The sequence below is a fragment of the Dermochelys coriacea genome, chromosome 1, assembly GCF_009764565.3.
Source record: "Dermochelys coriacea isolate rDerCor1 chromosome 1, rDerCor1.pri.v4, whole genome shotgun sequence".
In the NCBI taxonomy this organism is placed as follows: Eukaryota; Metazoa; Chordata; order Testudines; family Dermochelyidae; genus Dermochelys; species Dermochelys coriacea.
Window position 1 is genome coordinate 117,076,804 of NC_050068.2, and position 23,765 is coordinate 117,100,568.

Below are 23,765 nucleotides of genomic sequence, written 5' to 3' on the forward strand. Positions count from 1 at the left end.
ATTTTACGCATGGATTTCCAGCCTTCATATGTTTACTTTGTTCTCCTTGGTGCTTGCCTCGTACCCCAAATTAGTATTATCACTGAAGTAATTAACATTTTTCAGCTGTTTAATCCTTTGCCCCTCTTCCAGATCATTTAAAATATGGTCAGTAACATTATGCTTAAAAACTAATCACCGTGGCATCTTTCAGCTGAACTGCCTCCATCTTTCAAACTGTTCATATTCATCTAAAACGTATTTGTTGGGACTTGAAGATCTACAATTCAGAGTTAAAATGACCTTTTGCAAGATATTGTGATGGGGCAAGGCCAGATGGCTATAGAAAAGTAGTGGGAGATAGATATATTAGCTCCAGGCTAAACAAATCCCTGGTACCAGGTTAAACCATGGTTAAGTGAAACTTAAACTTAAACTTAAACCAGGTTAAGTGAAATGGCAGCTGCTCCAGGTCAATTAAGACACCTGGGGTCAATTAAGAACTTTCCAGAAGGCAGGGAGAAGGCTAGGTTGATTGGGACACCTGAATCCAATCAGGGGCTGGCTGAAACTAGTTAAAAGCCTCCCAGTTAGTCAGATGGTGTGCATGTCAGAGCTGTTAGAAGAAGTGCGCGGTTGGAGAGGCTGAGTAGTACACACCATATCAGGCACAAGGAAGGAGGCCCTGAGGTAAGGGTCCAATGGAGCATGAGGAAGTGAGGGCTGCTGTGGGGAAGTAGCCCAGGGAATTGTACATGTCATGTTCCTAAAAGGTCAGCTACCATAGCTGATACTATTAGGGTCCCTGGGCTGGAGCCCGGAGTAGAGGGTGGGCCCGGGCTCCCCCCCACCTTTGCCCCCCTGATTAATTGCGGAGACTGGGAGACAACAGAGACTGTGCAAGGAAGGATAACTTCTCCTCACCTCCCTTGCTGGCTTATGATGAAAATGGCTCAGTAGACTGTGACCATTGTCTCTAGAGAAAGAAGGGTTACATGGAGGGTCACAGTGAGCCTCTGAGGCTAGCGAAATCCGCCAGGAAACGCGGGACCCACGGAGGCAAGGACAGAGCTTTGTCACAATATGCATGGCAATGTCTGACCGTGCTTGGTGGCAGGGTGAAGAGGGTCTAACCTGGGTGGACTGAATAAGTTAGCGAAAAAGAACAGATTAATGAACTACACTTCTAACTACTGCAATTGTATCACCTAGGATAAAGACGTAATACATCACTAACAAAACTCAGAATACAAATCTGGACCCAGTTAACATAAAAGATACTTGAATGTTCATTATACTTAATCTGCTTTAATTCTTTTTTTTTCCCCCTAGAAACACACTGTTCAAAAGGGTCTGAAAAGTGTCCTTTCAAAAGCTTATTTCTCTGCTGTGTTTGGGGCTTCTTTTCTGATGTCGTCATTCTAATATTGTCATTAATATAACATTGAAGGAATACTACTGTGTCCTGCTGGTTAGCTCTGCACAGTGGAATGATAATTAATTAGCTTTCTCTAACCTGTGAATAAAGCCTTTCAGGATTGCAAGTGAAATCATCCATTTACCATGTACACAAACAGCATTCTAATAAAATACATCAAAACAGCACTCGAAATGGAGCTGCCCAGCGCCATTAAGTGACATATGCCTCATCTTTCTGTGGTTGAAAGGTGTTCAAGGTTGCTGGCAGCAAGTGTAGTTCTGAAGAAGTTGGACATCTGGATGGCATTTGGTACCTGACATTTTCCAAAATTTTGTATTTGCTGAATAAGAGTTCTCTGTGAAGTCCCCTTTCCATCTGATGGCCCCATGCTTTTGCTTAATATATTTGATTGATTCTGGCATGTTCGTATAGTTCTTTATTTTATCTAGCTCAATCAGAATAACTTTAATTCCATCTTGGACAAGAGCATTGTACACAGCCAGTTGTTGTTCGAAGATATCCTCTAATAAACTGCACTTGATGATTCTGGTACTAATACAATTATAAGCCTTCTGCTTTGTTTAATGGTTTCATCAACAACATTGATCACAGCTGTAAAAGACACACAGAATGATTAACTTTTAGGTCATACAAAAGAACCTCTTTCCCCCTATTAAAAATAGATATTACTTTTTCTTATGTCAGCATAATTAAAGTGGCAAAACCCCTCTAATATACACACAGTTATAAAGAGTCTATGCCAGCATAGCATATTCCAGTAGAGAAGCAAAATAAGCTATTTTTTTTATACTTTTATACACATATAATTGTGTCAACATTAGAGAGGTTTTGGTGGCAAGAAAACCATACACCTTACCAACATAGCTACGCTGGTAACATTTTTAGATGTGCACTCTAGGCCATACTTTAATGATACAGCTGATTTTTTTTTTGTTTTTTAATCCATGCAAAATTACTTACCTTATAGTAACTGAAGGTTCTTTAAGATGTGTGGCCCCTATCTGTATTCTACTGTGAATACGCACATTTTGCATGCATCCAGAGCTGGAGAACTTTTGAAAGCAGTGTCCGTTGGTCCGCACATGTGCCCTGGCTCACCTTGTGCCACTGACCGAGGAGATAAGGTCGGGGTGGACCAACTGCCTCTCCAGTTCCTTCTCCACAGGGCTATCCTTACCCATACTCAAAGTACGCGGCTGCGTCTAGGGCACCAGGAAATTTGGGGCACCAAATTTCCTGGTGCCCTGTACAGTTGCGTGCTGCTCCAGCCCTGCTCCACCTCTTTCCCCATGGCCCCACCCCTGCTCCGCCTTCCCGCTCCACCCCCACTCCTCTAAGGACTCTTGCAGCAGGGCTGGGCCTGCACTCACCAGCGGCGAAGTGCAGCGACCCTGGACCAGCCGTGCTGCCGGTGAGTACTGGGGGGCAGTTCCCGCCTGCCCCCCAAGCCAGCCTTGCCCCCCCCCGCAGAGGCCTGGTGCCAGGTCCCCCTCCCTCACGCGGAGGACTGGGGCCCCACAATCACAGTCTCCTCCCCATGGGGGGGCTGCATAGGATCCCAGAATAGCTAGGGACGGCCCTGCTTCTCTACCGCAAATCACAGAAGATCCAAAGCAGAGGAGAAGGAGGGCAGGTAGAGAAATACAGATAGGACTACACATCTTGAAGAATTTCCAGTTACTAAAAGGTAAGTAACTTTCTCTCTTCAAGTGCTGGTCTCTATGGGTATTCACTGTGGGTGACTGACATGCAGTACTCAGATAGGAGGAGGGTGAGAGGTTGTAGATGGCAGAGCTGAATGAAGGACTGTGATTCCAAAGACTAAGTTAAGCAATTAAGTTCCCCCTACAACAAAATGGTGCAACTGAAGGATCCATGGAGGAAATGAAAAAATGAAAGGGAAACATGAGATGAGGGAAGAGGAAATAAAGAGAGAGAAGGGAAAATCAATTTGAAATGAAAGGAAATGAGGAATCAGGGGAAGACTGCAAAGGAGGGACAACAGGACAAAAACATTGAAGAGAGAGAGAAAACCAGAGATGGGATAACAAAAATAAGAAACCAATACAAGAATCAGATAGAAGAGGAGAGTATATCCTGCCAGGACCAATGCTTTTGGTCAGTCACATGTAGGACACCATGCTAGAACCAGCCCTTTTTGAAGCATTGAGAATTCAGGGACTATGGGGAATGCTGCCAATACTTGACCTGAAGCAGGAATTAAGAGAGGATTGGGTGTGAAGTATTACATGAATTTTTCTTGGGAGAGGAACCCTGAACCCCCCCCACTGTTCCTCTGATATTCTTGTTAACTGCTGGAATTAGCGTACCTGCTTGTCACCATGAAAGGTTTTCCTCCTTCCCCCCCCTGCTGTTGGTGATGGCTTATCTTAAGTGATCACTCTCCTTACAGTGTGTATGATAAACCCATTGTTTCATGTTCTCTGTGTGTGTGTATATAAATCTCTCCTCTGTTTTTTCCACCAAATGCATCCGATGAAGTGAGCTGTAGCTCACGAAAGCTTATGCTCTAATAAATTTGTTAGTCTCTAAGGTGCCACAAGTACTCCTTTTCTTTTTGTGAATACAGACTAACACGGCTGCTACTCTGAAACCTTTCTAGGTGTAGTAACCAAAACTTTTAGGCAAGCTATTCTCTTCCCTTGACCTCTCTCTACTAAGTTCATCTTGGAGACACATTGGGTTTTGTCGCCAAGTGGCCACCTCTCCTCCCACTAGTAGTTCCATTCCAACCTAGTTCCAATTTAAAGTATTTCAGAGCATCCATATTTCCGAAATTACTATTATAAAAATTATTGCCTTAATCTCCTGCCTCTGTGTCATAATGTGACCCATGGGACCATGGGTCACATAAAACTTTCTTACCCTGCTCTAGTATTTAAAGAGAATGATGAAAAAACTCACCCAGTTCTACTTTAAAGGCAATGAGAGAATACAATGATTTTTCATTTTACCTTTTCCTGGTAAATCATCTCTTCCAAGTATAAACAGATTACATCCACACTGTCTCTCTAAGACCTCAGGAAACAGCGTTAGCACAAAGTTATCTGGTGGGTAGATGCAATCTACTGTGCTTTTTGGATACAATACATATGCATCATAGATCCTCCCATCTGAAACCGAACAAGATAGAAGCAGTGAGATTTGTAAGACAAAAATTATTTTAAAGGAATAAGAATATTTTCCCACCTTTTCTATTTTAAACTTTATTGCATGAGTTAATTGTTTGAATAGAACATACAATAACCACAGGTTAATAATAAAGTAATCTTTGCTAAAATGCTGCAAAAATACCACCAAAATTAATCACATTTAATTATTCAGGCAAATTTAAAAATTGCCCAAATTTACTGTTTTACTACCTATCTAGAATGAAAAATACGAAGAGTTGCAGGGCTGGCTAGAAGTTCATCACTGCTGCCTTAGCACAGTGGTTCTCAACCAGGGGTATGCGTATCCCTCAGAGTACTCAGAGGTCTTCCAGGGGGTACATCAACTCATCTAGATATTTGCCTAGTTTAACTTCAGGCTACATAAAAAAGCACTAGCTAAGTCAGTACAAAATAAAATTTCATACAGACAAGGACTTGTTTATACTGCTCTATATACTATATCAGCGATCCTCAAACTGGGAGTTCATTTCAATGGGGTCTCCCAAGCCAGCGTTAGACGCACTGGGGCCCAGGGCAAAAAGCCGAAGCTCAAGCCCTACCATGCGATGCTGAAGCCGAAGCCAGAGTTTTTAATTGAGGTAAAACGTGGGGTATGCAAGACAAATCAGACCCCTGAAAGTGGTACAGTCATCTGGAAAGTTTGAGAACTACCCAGATTTCTGTTTTAACACTGAGCAATAAACTACCTTATCACATTGTCACTTGTCAGCTGCAGCAGTAGCTCTTGGTGACATCAGCCTTTCATTACAAGACCTGCTCTGCAGGTATAAGTATTCTGTAGTATGCATGTCTCTCAGTTAGAAATAGTTTCCCTGCAAAGCAAAGAGGAGATAAACCTTTTTTCAGGTTTATGTTTCTAGCAGATTTACGTATCTGCTTTACTACCTACACAAGCCAACCTTTGGTAGCTTACAGATATAAAGCATTTCACACCCTCTGTTCAAAGTGAATTTAAGCCCAGATTTTAAAATAGCAGACTTCCTTTTTTGCTGGAGCACATTTTGCACTTTCAAAGACTGCACCCATATTTTTTTTCACCTTCAGTGAATCGTAGTCTCACATCTTACAGTTAAAATTATAATGTTTTCCAACAAGCACACTTTCTCCCATCCTGTCCCTATGCCTCATAAGAGTGTCATATCAATATCTACAAAAGTACTGCATTGCCCTCCTACAAACCCCTCCATCTCTGTTATGATACTTACACTGGACAATGATTAGAATCGCGGTGTTCTGTGACCACTGCTTACCATGCTAACCAGTATCATTCCATTGGTACCTTGTGTTCCCCTTCACGGTTTATCATATCCACCTGTCATCTATGGAGTCTTAAACTGTAAACTATTCAGTGCAGAGATGATCATCATTGTGCTATATGTTTGTACAGAGCCTAGCACAAGAGGTCTCTGGGCTTCTCGGTACTACCACAATACAAATAAAAATAACACCACTAAGGGTACGTCTTCGGGGATCGATTTATCACGTCTCGTCTAGACACGATAAATCAATCCCCGAATCAATGCCTGTACACCACCTTGGCAGGAGGAGTCAGTGAAGTCGATGGGGGAGCCACCGCGGTCGACTCGCCATCATGAGGACGGCCAGGTAAGTCGAACTAAGATACTTCGACTTCAGCTAGGTGAATAGCGTAGCTGAAGTTGTGTATCTTAGTTCGAACCCCTTCTTCCGCAGTGTAGCCCATGCCTAAGATGGCCATACTGAAGTACTTCAGCATCTAAAAGAGAGGATTTTCACTCATAACTGACTGTGTGTAAAATACTTTGGAGAAGATTGTGTCTGCAAAAAAGGACACTGAGTAGAAGCCCTTTTAAAAATCTGGTACTCAATCTTTTCGTCATCCATATTGCAAACACAACAACACAACACAGAGATGGAAATTCCAAACAAGCTTGCTCATTCAGGGACATTTCCTGTATCTGTTCCCCCTTAAAAAGGCTACACAAAATAAATGTAGCTTCTTATTTGCTTAAGAATTCTTAATGAATCCTGGGATTGTATGCCATGTACATTAGCTACATGGCTATACACACCTACCTTCTTTACTCAGAAAAGGACGACATGATTTTCGATACTAGAGCACAATGTCAACCTTGAAATACTTGTAGATTAACATGGCGACAACTATTACAAACACTGGTGCAAGGAGTCCTCCAATCAAGTATCCTTGAAAACTTTGAACTACATCAGCAAAGGAAAAATATGTAATATATTGAAATGGCAGCACTGGTCAAGTTAGGAACATCCAAACAAACTTGTGTAGAATTCTGAAATTAGAGCCCTTTTAAGCTGCCTAAAAACAGTTATAACTGTGAATAATTCATTAACAAAAATCTGACATCTCTCTCCTCTTTTTCTGCAAACTGATTGTGATTTTCTTGAATGTATTCATTATTCCAAATAATTGATGACAAATAATTCTAGGTCTTCAGCTTGTTTGTAAGCAGTTCATTGAAGGTATTCAACACTTGAAATTTATGCTGTCTTGACTGGACATATGGGAACAGAAAACGCTTGGTTCTCTGGCTGGAGAAGCATCACTCTCAGAACCAGATGTCTGGTGCAAATTCAGAATTCGCTTTTCCTTATGTATTCTACTCCATCTGCCTTACCGCTGATGTTTTGGTGAATAATCCTATCAGTAAATCTATAGTAACTCCTTTGACATTAATTAAGCTACTCCAGGATTTACAATGATTTTATAGCCTCTTTCCTGCCATTATCCCAAATTTTCACACACCCTTTGTCTGTCCTTTTTCAAAGTGTTCCCCTCATCTCTTTTTTAAATTAAGTCCTGACTACGAGAGCAGTTCAGAACATTATTAAGACTGAAGGCCTGACCTGACTGTCTTAATGCAATGTAGGCTGCAACTTCACCGGCATGACACACAAACTGACGTCCATAATCCTCCTGCTTCACTTCTGTGATGCTGAGTGTCACTGTAGAGAATAAGTACCCATCGGGAAAAGAATCTTCTCTATCCAAAAAGGTAGTGAATAATTAAAATAATAAAAGCTGCATTAGGCAGGTTTCTTCATCTGAAAACAAAACAGGACAATGGTTATATTTTATCTTCAGACATGTCTGAAATGTGCCTGAATCTTTTCAAAACAGATGGATATCTGGAGCCTACGATTATAAATTATTTGAATTATAGATGTACCTCGCAGCTCCAGTCAAGAGCATGGCCTCATGTGTAGATACATAGGGAGATAGCACCAGGAGCTCTCAATCAAAATAGACTAGATTAACATACATGTAAGAATCTTATTCATGCTATCATTGCCCAGTGAGAAAGACATGAGGCAATTCTATGACAGTGCTGCCAACTCTCATATTTCAAACAATCAATTTGTAAGCATTGAGACAAAGCTCTGTCCTTGCCTCCGTGGGTCCCGCGTTTCCTGGCGGATTTTGCTAGCCTCAGAGGCTCACTGTGACCCTCCATGTAACCCTTCTTTCTCTAGAGACAAGGGTCACAGTCTACTGAGCCATTTTCATCATAAGCCAGCAAGGGAGGTGAGGAGAAGTTATCCTTCCTTGCACAGTCTCTGTTGTCTCCCAGTCTCAGCGATTAATCAGGGGGGCAAAGGTGTGGGGGGGAGCCCGGGCCCACCCTCTACTCCGGGCTCCAGCCCAGGGACCCTAATAGTATCAGCTATGGTAGCTGACCTTTTAGGAACATGACATGTACAATTCCCTGGGCTACTTCCCCCACAGCAGCCCTCACTTCCTCATGCTCCATTTGACCCTTACCTCAGGGCCTCCTTCCTTGTGCCTGATATGGTGTGTACTACTCAGCCTCTCCAACCGCGCAACTTCTTCTAACAGCTCCTGACATGCACACCCATCTGACTAACTGGGAGGCTTTTAACTAGTTTCAGCCAGCCCCTGATTGGATTCAGGTGTCCCAATCAACCTAGCCTTCTCCCTTCCTTCTGGAAAGTTCTCAATTGACCCCAGGTGTCTTAATTGACCTGGAGCAGCTGCCATTTCACTTATCCTGGTACAAGGGATTAGTTTAGCTTGGAGCCAATATATCTATCTCCCACTACTCTTCCATAGCCATCTGGCCTTGCCCCATCACAGCATATAGAGGATAATACAGTGATAAGTAATAGCCAACTTGGATTTGTCAAGAACAAACCACACCAAACCAACCTAATGTCCTTCTTTGACAAGGATACTGACAAAGTGGATAAGGGGAAAGCGGTAGACATAATTGAGTATGAGCCAACAATGTGATGCAGTTGCAAAAAAGGCTAATATGCCGGGGTGCATCAACATGAGTGTTGTATGCAAGTGACAGGAGCGAATTTTTCCACACTACTTGGCACTGGAGAGGCCTCAGCTGGAATACTGTATCCAGTTTTGGGAGCCAAACTTCGAGAAAGATGTGGACAATTTGAAGAAAGCCCACAAAAAACAATAAAAGATTTAGAAAACATGGCCGATGAAGAAAGGTTAAAAAAACACCTGGATATCTTTAGTCTTGAGAAAGTAAGACTGAGGTGGGACCTGGTAGCAGTCTTCAAAACACAGTCAGGGCTGTAACAAAAGGGATACTGATCAATTGTACCCCTTGACCACTGAAGCTATGGTAAGTAGTAAACGGCTTAATCTTCAGCAAAGGAGATTGAAGTTAGATAGTAGGAAAACCTTCTATTTGTATATTAGGTAAGTACTGGAATAGATTACCAAGGGAGGTTGTGGAATCCCCATCACTGGAGGATGTTAATAACAGGTTAGACAAACACCTGTCAGGGATGGTCATCTAGTTTAGCGCCCCATGCTGATGGAGGACCTAGATCAGTGGTGGGCAACCTGCGGGCCGCATGCGGCCTGTCAGGGTAATCCCGCTGGCAGGCCGCCAGATAGATTGTTTACATTTGCACGGCCATCCGCACCTCCTATTGGCCAGGAACAGCAAACCACAGCAACTGGGAGCTGCAGGTGGCTACGCAAATGTAAGCAAACTGTCTGGCAGCCCACCAGCGGATTACCCTGATGGGCCTCGTGTGGCCTGCAGGTTGCCCACCACTGATCTAGGTCCTCCATCAGCATGGGGCACTACACTAGATGACCTCTCAAGGTCCCTTCCCTACCCTATAATTTCTATGATTTTACTACAAAGTCTCATGATATTTGGCATTTTTCTGAAAGCCTCAGCTCACGTAACTGAATAATTTTTTGAGAATCTCAGTCTTCATTTAAAAAGAAAACATTTCTAGCCCTCATACTTGGAGAAAAGCTTAAAAATCTGACCCAAGTGCACCCCAAAAACCAAAAGGCAAATAGAACCCCAAATCTATTTTTATAAATCTCATGATTTTTTGAGACAATTTTGCTATTTTGGAGGACCTAACTCACGATTTTTGACCTCTCAGGGTTGGCAAAACTGCTAGTATTCTATTTACTAAAAAGCACATGAGGTTTCCATATGCAGCTGTTGAACAGATTTGCTTCAGTAGCTCATACACTTAATTTTCAGGAATATTTTTCTTGGGGGCAGGGGGGAATCAATGCAGACTGGTGATGCTTGGGGGTTATAGCCCCTGAGTGGTGCCTTGCCCAGTGAACAGATTTTTTTGTAAAGCAATATGTTCCGAAGTATCCATGTTATTTTTTTCTCCTAGACTCTATTGAAAGTTTAGTAGGATACTAGTTGTCCAAATTGGTCTCTAAGAAACACAGAATTAGGATCCCTCCTGGGAAGCAAAGAGAGGCATTACAAACACTAAGGTTATTGTCATACATTGCAGTCAGTGATCAACTGATATACAATTTTTATATGCAAGTATACTTACTGATTTCCCTCTTGGACTCTCCCCATGAACAAAAAAATGACTAAAGTATTATTCGCAAAAAGAAAAGGAGTACTTGTGGCACCTTAGAGACTAACAAATTTATTAGACCATAAGCTTTCGTGAGCTACAGCTCACTTCATCGGATGCATTCCGATGAAGTGAGCTGTAGCTCACGAAAGCTTATGCTCTAATAAATTTGTTAGTCTCTAAGGTGCCACAAGTACTCCTTTTCTTTTTGCGAATACAGACTAACACGGCTGCTACTCTGAAACCTGTAAAGTATTATTGACTCTCCAGGATACACCAATTGAATTATCTTTAAAACTTGATATGTTACAGTCCACGATAACACTGGACCCTGAAAAATAGCGTTAGAAAATGGCCATGAGATATTGTTTACTCTGCAAAGTCATGAGATCCACTCATATAAAGGAGCATGGGAAACATTAGCAACCAACACCAGTAAATATCTAAAGAGTAATCTGACAGAACAAAGGAGGGAATTTGCAGAATTATGAAGATCCCTTGTCAGACCATCAGCTGTTTTACAAGAGCTAACCTAGCAAATAATAAAGAGCCCAATAAATTAATCCCTTTAGAGAATAAATATGTTAATTATATTCTGAACAAAACAACCATAATTGCCTCTTAAATTTGACACATCTATGGATGAAATAATGTTCTCTCAGGTTTATGGCTTCAGTGCGAAGCTTGAAAAGGTCATAGCAGAAAATTCATAAAAGAATGAATACAAAACTCTTCCATCCACAACAATTAGGAGAGGTTTAAATATATCACAACCCTTGTCATTTTTTACATTTGATCCAGATCAGCAGATCGCTAGGACAAAATCAGTTGCTCTTTATCTTGCAAAAATTTTCTTGAAGTGTGCTGGACAGACTCTTATTGTAGAAGACAAAACATCATATTTGTTGAAAGCAGAATTCCAGAACCACTTTTTATTATGGATGGTATAGCACCAAAAGTGAACTAAATGCTTTTTCACACAAGTATAAAGACAACAGCTACTCCTGGGGGAATTCTGCACCTAAAAATTCTGTACATGATATTTTAAAATTCTACACAATTCTGCATATTTTATTTGTCAAAATAACACAACACACTAGTTTCAATTATTTTTGGTAATTTATTTCAAAATACCTGTCAGCAAGTATGTCTGTAACAATAAAGATTGAAAAAAAAAAAAAAAGATTCAGGAAATTTTTTTTTTGGCAAATAGATTCCTTAATAGGCACATGAATACAGGACTTTGAGTAATTCATTTAAACTACAACACAGAACTGTATTTCTGCACCCCATAGAAGCAGTGCAAAGACTTGGGGGAGTCAAGGGTAACAGAGGAGCTGAGGGAGCAGGAAGGAGCTTTGAATTGAACTCGGAGGGTTGTTGGGTGTGGGTGGGAAAAGTATGGAACAGTTTCTTTGGGGGGGGGATTCTTAGGGAGTTTGGGAGCCTCTCCCATGCAGACCCTGGCTGATCCCAAGTCTCTCCCATTCAGTAAGGCACATCTACCCCCATCCCCATATAGCCCTCCTATCCTCCATCATCATATGTTGTGGGAACCCCTTCCCATTCAGCCCCTGGCTCAATGCTGTCAGCCCACTAGTTCCTGAACCCAAGTCCCAGCCTGTGCTCCCCATTAGCCCTTCTGGACTCCAGTCCATGACCCTCCCAGCAACCCCATATGCTCTACTCTGGCTCCATCAGCAGGCTGCTGTAATGAACACAGCTGACTACTAGCTGTTAATGCCAGTCAGCCAGCTGTTCTGGTGCCACAATGGCCTCTTGTGGGCAAAAGGCAGAACTGCAGCACTTCTTGGGCAGAATGTATTTACTGCGGGGAAAAAACTCTGCACGGAACATGAATTCTGTGCATGTACAGTGGCGCACAACTGCCTCAGGATTAAAGGGTCTTGCCCTAAAGAATTCATAAGCCAAACAGCATACAGGACATGAAATAACAAAAGCAGTGAAATTTTTTTTGTTAATTATACAATTTTTGCTTGGATTTTATTTGTGATAAGCATTTCATTTTTTTCCATTTATAGGATTAAAGGTGACCCACAAAGGAAAACACATAGATTTGTGCCTTTGTTGTTTCTTTTCAACAGACAAAGGTGACATGAAGTGAGGGTTTGTTTAAGGGTTTTTTTCCCTTTTTTTTAAAGCATTAGAAATTCAAGTCTTGCCTGCTTTATTTTCCCTGACTCTACGAACAATTGGGAAACTGGTAGAATTATGATATTCCAGATACAAGCAAGGGAAATTTGATTAAGGCCCAATCCAGTAAACACATGTGTGAAGTTACCCATGTAAATAAGTGTTTGTAGGATCAGGGCCTGAAAGGAGTGGCATTTATCCAGGCTGTTTAAAACTCTGTTATGTTTGCTTTTGTTAACATCTATTTAAGTAAAACATCCTATAAAGATCTGAAGATCTAATAGGAAAAAAATCTGTTAAAGCTTCGACATTCCCCAGCTCTTCACTTAAGGGCTGAAAAAATATCACAATGCACATCTCAGTCTGCAAGCGAATCCCATTCCAAATCCCATTCCATTCTTTCCTATTCCCCTCCCCCCCCCCCCCCCCGCGCGCGCGCACACACACACACACAGACAGGAAAGACACGACTGGACAGTCTAAAAAGGTACAAAAATGCAGGTTTGGTTAAGAACATAAGAATGGCCATAATGGATCAGACCTATGGTCCCTCTAACCCAGTATCCTGTCTTCCAAAAGTGGCCAGCAACAGATGCTTCAGAGGGAGAGAACAGAGCTGGGCAATTATCAAGTCCAGTCCCAGCTTCTAGTGGGTTTTTATTTTTAAATTTGAAAATATATTACCAGGATTTGTTTAGACTCCTCAAAGCAGGAAAAAATCACTTATCCTTTCTCCCCAACCCCCTTTTCAAATCCCTTTTAAAGGCAAGCCTAGGAAGGTGAAACATGAAACACTGAATCACGGTGGGAGCCCCTGGCATTTGGGGAAGGGACATAGATCCCCTCCACCCCAATTCATTAGAAAGTATTTAAGAACATAGGAATTGCCACATTGGATCAGATCTGAGGTCCATCTAGTACAGTACTCTACCTCTGACAGAAGTTAGTGCCAGATGCTTCAGAGGAAAGTATAAGAACCCTGTGGTAGGAAGATGTGAAATAAGCTGCCCTCCACATTAGGTCTCATCCTGATCTCTAATAGTTAGACATGGAAGCCCTGAAGCATGGGGTTTAATATCCTGTCCAAAATAAATCATATAATTAACTGTAAAAAAGTGTGGCTATTCTTCTTAATCATATCATTAACTGTAAAAAGTGTGGCTCTCTCCATCAACATCCAAAACAGTTTTTGAACCTTGCTAAATTCGGGGCTCAAAAACCTCCTGTGACAGCAAGTTCTACAATCTAATGACATGTTGTGCCAAAAGCACTTAGTTTCGCATCTGCCACCTTTTTACTTTAATCAAAAGACTTCTCATTGTGTTAGGAGACGAGAAGGGCAGAAGCTACTACCTTCGATATAATTTATTATTGTATATACTTTTATCTGTCTTTGGGTTTTATATTGCTGCCCATCAACACGGCATCTGAACATCTTCTACACGAAATCAATAGCAGTAGGACAGTCCCAAGCAGACCATGCAGTCTCTGGCACTTTTCCCTTTTTTGGAATCAAAACTCTGCTTGGAGCAGGGTGAGGTTTTGTTTGCTTGTAGGGAGGACATCTATCATGTCCCCTCTTGTTCATCTCCTTTCTAAGGAAAACAATCAAAATCTATTTAATCTTGCTTCATTAAGAATTTTTCCACATCCCTCATTTTTCTCATTGCCCTTTTCTGAACCTCCCCTTTACCCTCTTCCACTGCAAGTTACTCAATATTTATGTAGGATGGTCAAAAGATATCAAGTAGCCCACTTTGCAGCTGCTACTTCAGCCATGTAAGAAGCCCAGCCAGAGCCTCAGCCTTTTTAGCAATCCCAAGACGACTGACAGGAGATAGATGAGGAACCACCCCTCTACCCCCTTAAAAAATATATATATATAAATGGAGGTTCAATGAATTTTGGGAAAATACAGGAAAGGTTTCCCAGACTCAAGAAGTCTGAGGACCATAATAAAGGGGTTATGGATTAACAATGAGACAGAACACTCAATTTTTATAATGTGCTATGAGCTCATTTCTTACCAAGTTCCACTTCAATTGTATTGTTTCTTGGATAAAGAATTTCAGTTTTCTTCTTCAGTGGGGTCTCTAAAAATTAAAAAAAAAAAACCTCAAGCACATGCATAAATACAAAATTTTATCAGAAATAATCAAAAGTAACAGCAAGGACATTTAGTACAGCACTAGTTTAGAAATACCACTAACAAGCAGGAGTGGTTTATAGATGAACTGCAAAACAAGAACACAAAACTTTTGTCTGTAGCCCTTACTGTTCCTTTGCAATGAAAAGAACCTCAAACTTTTTCAAAAAGTATGTTTTTATATGTTTATTTTGCATTTGCTTGTTCTTTTCTTTCTAAAGAACTTCCATAAAACAACAAACGGACCGAGAAAAGCAGGGGAAGAGGTAAAACACATTAACAGTTACAGTATCCCAAAATATCAACCACCCTTCACTCTCCCTGCTCCATCCTTATTTGTAGTGTCCAGGATAACAGTTCTCTACTTAATCCAGACCCGCCCCCCTCCCAGCCCCCCAAAAAAGATTAAATAGATCAAGTTAAATACCAGAAATACTTGCAAATACCTTAAAAATATTCGCAAAAAGAAAAGGAGTACTTGTGGCACCTTAGAGACTAACAAATTTATTAGAGCATAAGCTTTCGTGAGCTACAGCTCACTTCATCGAATGAGCTGTAGCTCACGAAAGCTTATGCTCTAATAAATTTGTTAGTCTCTAAGGTGCCACAAGTACTCCTTTTCTTTTTGCGAATACAGACTAACACGGCTGCTACTCTGAAACCTTAAAAATATTAGTTTTGTAGAAAAATCAGAACAGTTTTCTTGTCAAACAGTTGTGCTTAATTTGCGATGGATGACAGGGTCAGCCCAAACATATACTAATAAAACCTTTAAACTATGCCACTCCATCACATTTCTTATTCCCACAGGCCCCAGCATGTCAGACATTGTACAGCACATAGTAGAAGACAGTCCTTTCCTCTAAAGACTTTATGATCTAAACAGACAAGACAGGCATAGGGCAGAGAGAGGAACAGAAGTGAAGCAACTGGTCCCAAGCCAAGCAGCCCCATGATTAGAACCCAGGTCTCTGAAGACCCAAGCCAGCACTACAGCTCCTGGACCACAGTGGCTCCACAAAGCATTAGTTAATTATAATTCACTTTAGCATTACAATTATGGCTATAGTGCTCCAGGTCTGAACAACAGTACAGTAGACACTGCTTAGTAACAACCTGGAGAACAATCACTTTTGGTTAGCAGAAACATTTTGTTAATTGGTCTGTATACTGGCAACAGGCACGTCAGCTAATGAAAACAGTTTTGTGGAAAGCTGCAGCTGCAGGAAGGTTTGCAGCCAGGGTAGGAAGGACTGGCATGTGTCTTCCCCAGCTACAGCCCCTCAACCTACCAGTGGCTGGTGCTCGATCTGTCCCAGCGCCTCCTTCCAGGCTGCCGAAGAATATAAGAATGGCCACACTGGATCAGACCAACAGTCCATCCAATGACCCACTATCCTGTCTTTGTGAGTGGAAGCCTCACAAACCTGTCTGCAGCTAGTGCTCAGCATGTCCAAGAGCTTCCCGCTAGGGCTGCAGATAGGGAAGGAAGCACTGGGCATGGCATAAAGCACTGCATGGCACCTCTCCCTGCGTTCCCCAGGCTGTGTTTTGTCCTGCAACAAGGGGACCGGGACCAGGCTCAGCATGCCCCAGTGCTTCCTTCCCTGGCTGCAGTCCTGCAAACCTGCCTGCAGCCAGGGCTGATCATGGGGATGCTGGGATGTGCTGATCCTGGGCCCCCCAGTGCCAGGGCAGGATGCAGCCTGGAAAGCTCACAGAGAGGTACTGTTCAGGCTCCTAGTGCCCTCGCTTCCTACGGAAAGCCCCAGCAACCAGGCAGCAGCCCTCTTCCCCACTGCTGCCCTACCTGCGGCCTATTCTGGGGCCCAGGATCAGAATGTACCAGCGCTTCCATCCCTGGCTGCAGCCCTGCAAACCTCCTTCCACTTACTGGCAACTGTCTAATAACAGCAACTTTTTGCTGAAAACAGAGGGGCTGCTAATAAGTGGACTCTATTCACATGGAAAGCTATCAGTTGACATATATTATGTCCCTCTGCAGATATATATTATGTGCCTCTTCACTATTTCACATGTAGCTACATGTCTTTTTGTGCCCTGAAGGATCCCAGAATATTTTACAAATGATATTATTATACATATTTCCCCCACCACCACACACACAAAGGATTAAGTAAACTCAGTCTTACCAAATTGTCAACCCAAGTGTTTAAAAACAATACACCAAAATAACAGAGATTGGCTTAAAAATGGTATTTTTTTTAAAAAAAAAGAAATTTTGAGTTCTTTTTATTTGCCTTCTGGTTTGGCGACCTTCAGGATGCATTAGGGTCGCATCTTCATGTTCTTCTCTGCATTCATGAGTGTTAGAAACATACTTTTGTACAAAAAGACAGCAGAGATTCTCACATACTCATAACTCCATGAGCTGGGGATTTGAAGAAAAAAAAACATCAAATACAGCAAGTTAAGGTTGCTAGACTGCATCTCTCACCAACTCCGACCATTAAAAAAAAACAGAGGAAATAAGCTATTAAGTCATTTAAACACCAATTCACATTCCACTCATAAGTTCCCCTTCTCAGCCTCCCTTTCACACGCCACGTATCTCCACCTCGAACAAATGTGCAGCCTCAACTTCATCCCTGTAAGTTCAGATGTTTGATGATACAGAGTTACTGTCTGTGGCTTTCAGATGTTACATTCCATGTAGCTCTGGTGTGGCTTTGCAATGAGATGTGTAAGGAAGTAAAGGAGAGAATCAAATTGCCAAAGGTGGCTGTGAGATTAGTTTTCTATAATGTTTAGGAAGAGTTATGTGAGTTGGTGATCTGTGTTAATGACTGTTCTAAATCTGGCAGTCATTTTTATATAGAAATTATAAAACTGAGATCTGCATGTGATGGCGCATTATATTTATGGTTGGAATTAAGGATGCACATTGATTGGTCAGAGTGAGGGTGGAGAGAGGTAGCTGAGGTTCAGAAGGGCAACTGATGACTGGAGCATATGGGGTTGAATGTCCTACCTGCTTATTTCTTTGTTTTTTTGCAGTTTGAGTTGATGGGATGCACAATCTGGTAACCTTAACTTAAAAAATTAAGTGTTGTGTGTGGAACTTTCTAGGTGTATTTTTAACATGCATCAACACTGAGTTATTCACATGGATAGCTATTGGCTGACATATATTATTCCCTCTTCAGAGACCTAGTATCTCTCATGCTCATCTTCTCCCAACCAACTTTCACCCCCTCCCCAGCCACACACTGAGCTGCACTCCTCTTCCGATGTCCCTTTAGCACCCCCATCCCTCCCTATGCCCCAACTGCCCCTATACACTTCCCCCTTCATCCTGATCCACAGCACAGTCCCTCCAAGATCCCTGCTCCTTACCATGTTCCTCTACTTCCCTAGGACATTCAGGTTTCAAGCAGCAATCAGTGACTTTCAGTGCCTACTGCTTTTATTGGCTGTGGCTATTCTGTGCTCCTAAAAGACACTTTATTGACTAGAAAACAGCAGTGACTGGCAGGGGCAGTGAACAAGAAGTAGCCAAGTAATGGGATGAGTTACTTTGACTGTGGTTTTTTATTTAAATTAATATATAAAATAAGTAAAGGCAGTAGCTTTAAAAATGTAGGGGTAAATAAACAAAGGTGGTGATTATTAAAAACAACCTCATGAAAACACTGGAGAAAGCAGCAGTTTAAATACTATTAGAAAAACTGTCAAGTACAGTGAATACAGTACTTTAAGAATTGGAAAAGGTAATGGCTACAAAAATAGGTTTTAAGAACAAGAATAAAGATGTATTTAATTTTAAGAAGGTGAGAAATAAAAACACAAATCAGCAAAGTAGGAAAAGGGGATCATACAGAAAAATGAATCTAACTTATCCGGCCAGATCTTCAGCTGCTGTCTTGGTCATTTGTGCTGTTCTGAGGGCAAAGGCAGCCCAAAATCTGCTCTTAAAGAGCAGTTAGAAATTGCCTTGGCATAAAACTGGCAAAACTAACTCTGCACCTTGCACTCCCACCTTACTCTGTGTGGGCAGCACCTGGGAAAGGGAAAGGTGGGGCCAGAGTACATGGTGGAGTGGTCACCTAGGACAGGGGCTTTTTCATCCCCAGAATCAAGGGAGTGGGAAGGTGGCTTTAGAGTCTTTTCCTCTCCTCAGCTGGGGATTATTTAGCCAATCAAATTGAGCACTAGCTAGACCACCAGATCTTATCGCTGTTGCAATTTTCCTTCCTTCAGCTGTTTCTTAAACCCAGCTGTCACACCCTATCTTAAAATCAGGACCTGTCTATGTTGAGAGTATTTGTACTGGTGCAGCTGCACTGATGCAAGTCCCTAGTGTAGATGCACTTTACCAGTGTAAAACAGCTTGTGCTAGGGGGGTTTGCATTAGTGCTGTGGCACCAATACAAATGCTCCCAGTTTCAAATCATGGTAAATCACACTAGTGCAAGCCTCATTTTACACCAGGGAAGTGCATTGCCCCTGGAGTTTGCTTCAATATATAGTACCAGTGCTGTTACACCAGGACATCCATCTCCAGTTTAGAACAGACCCTTATATTGTAAACTAATCCAGACAAGGCCTGTGTTTTCCTGTGTGTTTGTACAGCTCCTCGCACAATTGTACCCCAAATCCTGACTGGAGTCTCTATTTATTTTACTGTAATACAAACAAACAAAAATAATATTAGTAGTGTTTTTCAGTCTTCTAGCTCTCCCTTAAATTTAAAGTTATAAAAGAATTACTAACAAATAATATCTTAGTGGTTAAATTTGGTATTCCTTTGAATCCACACTAACCGATGAATTGACCGAAACTTCTGGATTTGCAAAAAAAAGTAACATTGAACTCTACAAATGCACTGAAGAATAAAAGCAAGACTTATCTATAACAGTTACATAAATGTTTCGTGAAATATTATATTCTTTTCCCATATAATTATATGTCATTTTGCATATGTAATTTCCTGAATCATTTACATTCACACTAATTATTATGAGATCATCATTCCAATTTAGAAATCAATCATTGTCAATCAGATTACATTCCTAAACACAATGGAAAGAGCTCTGTTAAATCACTGAGAGAATAAGAATACAGTACTCAAAAAATATCAAATTCAAATATTCCTTCCCATGGAATGGGGCAAGGTAATTTCACCAGTTAGGTTCAATATGAATTTTATGTTGAAACTAGGGTTGTTGATTAATCACAGTTAACTCATGCAATTAACTCAAAAAAAGTAATCAAAATTAAAAAAATTAATCACAATTAATTTCAGTTTTAATTGCACTGTTAAACAATAGACTACCAATTAAAATGTATTAAATATTTTGAATGTTTCTCTACATTTTCATATATATTGTATTCTGTGTTGTAATTGAAATCAAAGTGTATATTATTTTTATTACAAATATTTGCATTGTAAAAATTATAAACAAAAGAAATAGTATTTTTCAGTTCACCTCATACAAGTACATAGTGCATTCTCTTTGTCATGAAAGTTGAACTTACAAATGTAGATTTTTTTTTTGTTACACAAATGCACACATTTTTGGTTACAATGTTACCAGAAAGTGAGAACAGACATTTATTTGCATGGCACTTTTGTAGCCAGCATTGCAAGGTATTTACGTGCCAGCTACTCTAAACATGCCCCTTCATGTTTCAGCCACCATTCGAAAGGACTGCTTCTATGCTGATGACGCTCATTAAAAAAAATAATGTGTTAATTAAATTTGTGACTGAACTCCTTGTGGGGAGAATTGTAGGTCTCCTGCTCTGTTTTACGTGCATTCTGCATATATTTCACGTTATAGCAGTCTCGGATGATGACCCAGAACATGTTGTTCATTTTAAGAACACTTTCACTGCAGATTTGACAAAATGCAATGAAGGTACCAATGTGATATTTCTAAAGATAGCTACAGCACTCGACCCAAGGTTTAAGAATCGGAAGTGCTTTCAGAAGTTTTAAAAAAGCAACACTCCAATGCGGAAACTACAGAACCCAAATCACCAAAAAAGAAAAAATCAACCTTCTGCTGGTGGCATCTGACTCAGATAATGAAAATGAACATACGTTGGTCCACACTGCTTTGGATTGTTATCAAGAAGAACCCGTCATCAGCGTGGATGCATGTCCCCTGGAATGGTGGTTGAAGCATGAAGGGACTATGACTCTTTAGCACATCTGGCACGTAAATATCTTGCAATGCCAGCTACAAAAGTGCCATGCAAAGAAATGCCTGTTCTCACTTTCTGGTAACATTGTAATTAAGAAGAGGACAGCATTATCTCCTGTAAGTGTAAACAAACTTATTTGTCTTCGCGATTGGCTGAACAAGAAGTAGGACTGAGTGGACGTGTAGGCTTTGACGTTTTACATTTGTTTTGTTTTTGAGTGCAGTTGTGCAACAAAAAAAATCTACATTTGTAAGTTCAACTTTCATGATAAAGAGATTACAATACAGTACTTGTATTAGGTGAATTGAAAAATACTATTTCTTTTGGTTTTTACAGTGGAAATATTTCTAATAAAAATATAAAGTGAGCACTGTACACTTTGTATTCTGTGTAATTAAAATCAATATATTTGAAAATGTAGAAAACATCCAAAAATATTTAACTAAATGTTATTCTTTGATTAACAGTGCGATTAATCGCAATTAACTTTTTTAATTGCTTGACAGCCTCACTTGAAACTAAAACATCACTGAGGGTTTTTTTTTCTATTTTCCTCCTAATACACTATAGGTAGAATTTAAGTCATTTGTGCACAGCAGGTACTCATTTAAGGTCTGATTCTGCAGTGAGCTCCGCACAGCCACAGGGGTCTATCAAGACAGGACTCAGTGCTGCAATGGGCTCAGCATCCTCAACTCACACTGAAGTCTGGCTACACATCAGGCCAGCCTCTTCAAGAACACAATCACATTACTGTGTAACTACGTATATATGTTGGATATTTTTGTTAAGGTCCCCTTTTTTGTTCAATATGAGGGAAGGGGAAGATGAAATCACCTTCAGAACAATAGGCCCCTTGCGTGTCATGTGGGCAGCTAAAATAGACACGCTTATCTACACTTTATTATAGTAATTTCACCATGACACACAAGTCTCCTCACATGTACATCCCGTGTCACAGAAAAAAAAGTCATATGATCTATTCTTTCTCCCCACCCTCCATTAACAATTCTAAACATCAGTTAAAACACAAAACAGTGGCTGAAAATGAAATAGGGGACAGACCCCACATGGTCTTATACCCTATACCAGTGAATGGGTAAAGTATTTTTCTCATCTCTGAAATAGTCTAGATGAGGACACCCAATCTTTTCATTTGATGATGCTGGTATCTCTTGAACATAGAGAAAATCCCCATTAAAACACAAACCAGCAGTATTTTTGAAAACGATTACATTGAAATATATTTTGTTGCAGCTTGTTAAATTCCTGTAATGAAAATAAAGCAGGTGAATTACAGTTCTAATATTTTTCATATTTATATCCTTTTCATAACTACTGCCCTTTCTCTTTGGCCAGTTCTAATGAAGCTTTAATATCAGGCTGGAAAGTTGGGAACATAGTTCAAACAAATCCATTGCTGTCTAGCACATTGACTGTCAGAGGGTCCTTAACAAGGATTTCCTACCCCACTCCCCCTGCCAGTGGTACTTTCCCTAACATCAATTCCTTCATTCATTCCATAATCCATAAAGCCCATATGATTACCAAAAAAAAAAAAAATAAAAAGAAGAGAAGAGAAGACAACGTGGTCAGGTACGACATTGCATAAAATGTTACCTGTATCTATGAACAAATTAAGAGACAGATCCTGAGGAACAACTAAACTGCACAAAATGCAGATCAGCATGTACACACACATGGCGTAAAGCTCACCGTTGCACTCCTCCAAATCTGGTACACTGCCAATTCCCCTTTCAAGCCCTGGTCTACACTAGGAGTTGAGGTCAAATTTAGCAGCATTAAATCGATTTAACCCTGCACCCATCCACCCGACAAAGCCCTTTCTTTCGACTTAAAGGGCTCTTAAAATCAATTTCCTTACTCCACCCCCGACAAGGGGATAGCACTGAAATCGGCCTTGCTGGGTCGAATTTGGGGTACTGTGGACACAATTAGATGGTATTGGCCTCCGTGAGCCAATCCCAGAGTGCTCCATTGTGACTGCTCTGGACAGCACTCTGAACTCAGATGCACTGGCCAGGTAGACAGGAAAAGGCCCGTGAACTTTTGAATTTCAATTTCCTGTTTGACCAGCGTAGCAACCTGCAGGTGACCATGCAGAGCTCATCACCAGAGGTGGCCATGGTGGAGTCCCAGAATCGCAAAAGAGCTCCAGCATGGATCAAACGGGAGGTACGGGATCTGATCGCTGTATGGGGAGAGGAATCCGTGCTATCAGAACTACGTTCCAGTTTTCGAAATGCCAAAACATTTGTCAAAATCTCCCAGAGCATGAAGGACAGAGGCCTTAACAGGGACCTGAAGCAGTGCTGCGTGAAACTTAAGGAGCTGAGGCAAGCCTACCAGAAAACCAGAGAGGCGAACGGCCGCTCCAGCTCAGAGCCCAAAACATGACGCTTCTATGATGAGCTGCATGCCATTTTAGGAGGTTCAGCCCCCACTACTCCAGCCATGTTGTTTGACTCCTTCAATGGAGATGGAGCGCATTTCAGAGGAAGTAATTAAGAAACCATCTGATCAATTTACCTGCCTTCACTGAAGAGATAAACGCTAGGATTATACTACAGGTAAACACAGCTGCAGCCATTATGTTTTACTAGAGGGAAAAAAAATAGATTCAGTATTGTCTCTCTCAAAGTAGTACAACTCAGAGCAGAACAAAAATTACAAGCATCCACACTGCAACTTGTATTTTTATAGATCTTTTTGTATACAAGGATCTCATAAGAACGGCCATACTGGGTCAGACCAATGGTCCATATAGCCCAGTATCCTGTCTTCCGACAGTGGCCAGTGCCAGATG

At 41.1% G+C, this 23,765-nt stretch overlaps 1 protein-coding gene across 1 annotated transcript; it reads right to left on the reverse strand.

The window, feature by feature from the left end:
• Positions 1-1,306: 1,306 nt before the first annotated feature.
• Positions 1,307-22,794, reverse strand: LOC119851624 (interleukin-1 receptor-like 2). The gene is given in 11 exon segments (XM_043514420.1): positions 1,307-1,722; positions 1,725-1,937; positions 1,940-2,011; positions 4,396-4,562; positions 6,672-6,813; positions 7,474-7,610; positions 10,441-10,493; positions 10,728-10,798; positions 14,649-14,714; positions 19,638-19,800; positions 22,021-22,794. Coding segments are annotated over 11 exon segments (1,431 nt in total). The 5' UTR covers positions 22,255-22,794; the 3' UTR covers positions 1,307-1,609.
• Between the last annotated feature and the right edge of the window lie 971 nt (positions 22,795-23,765).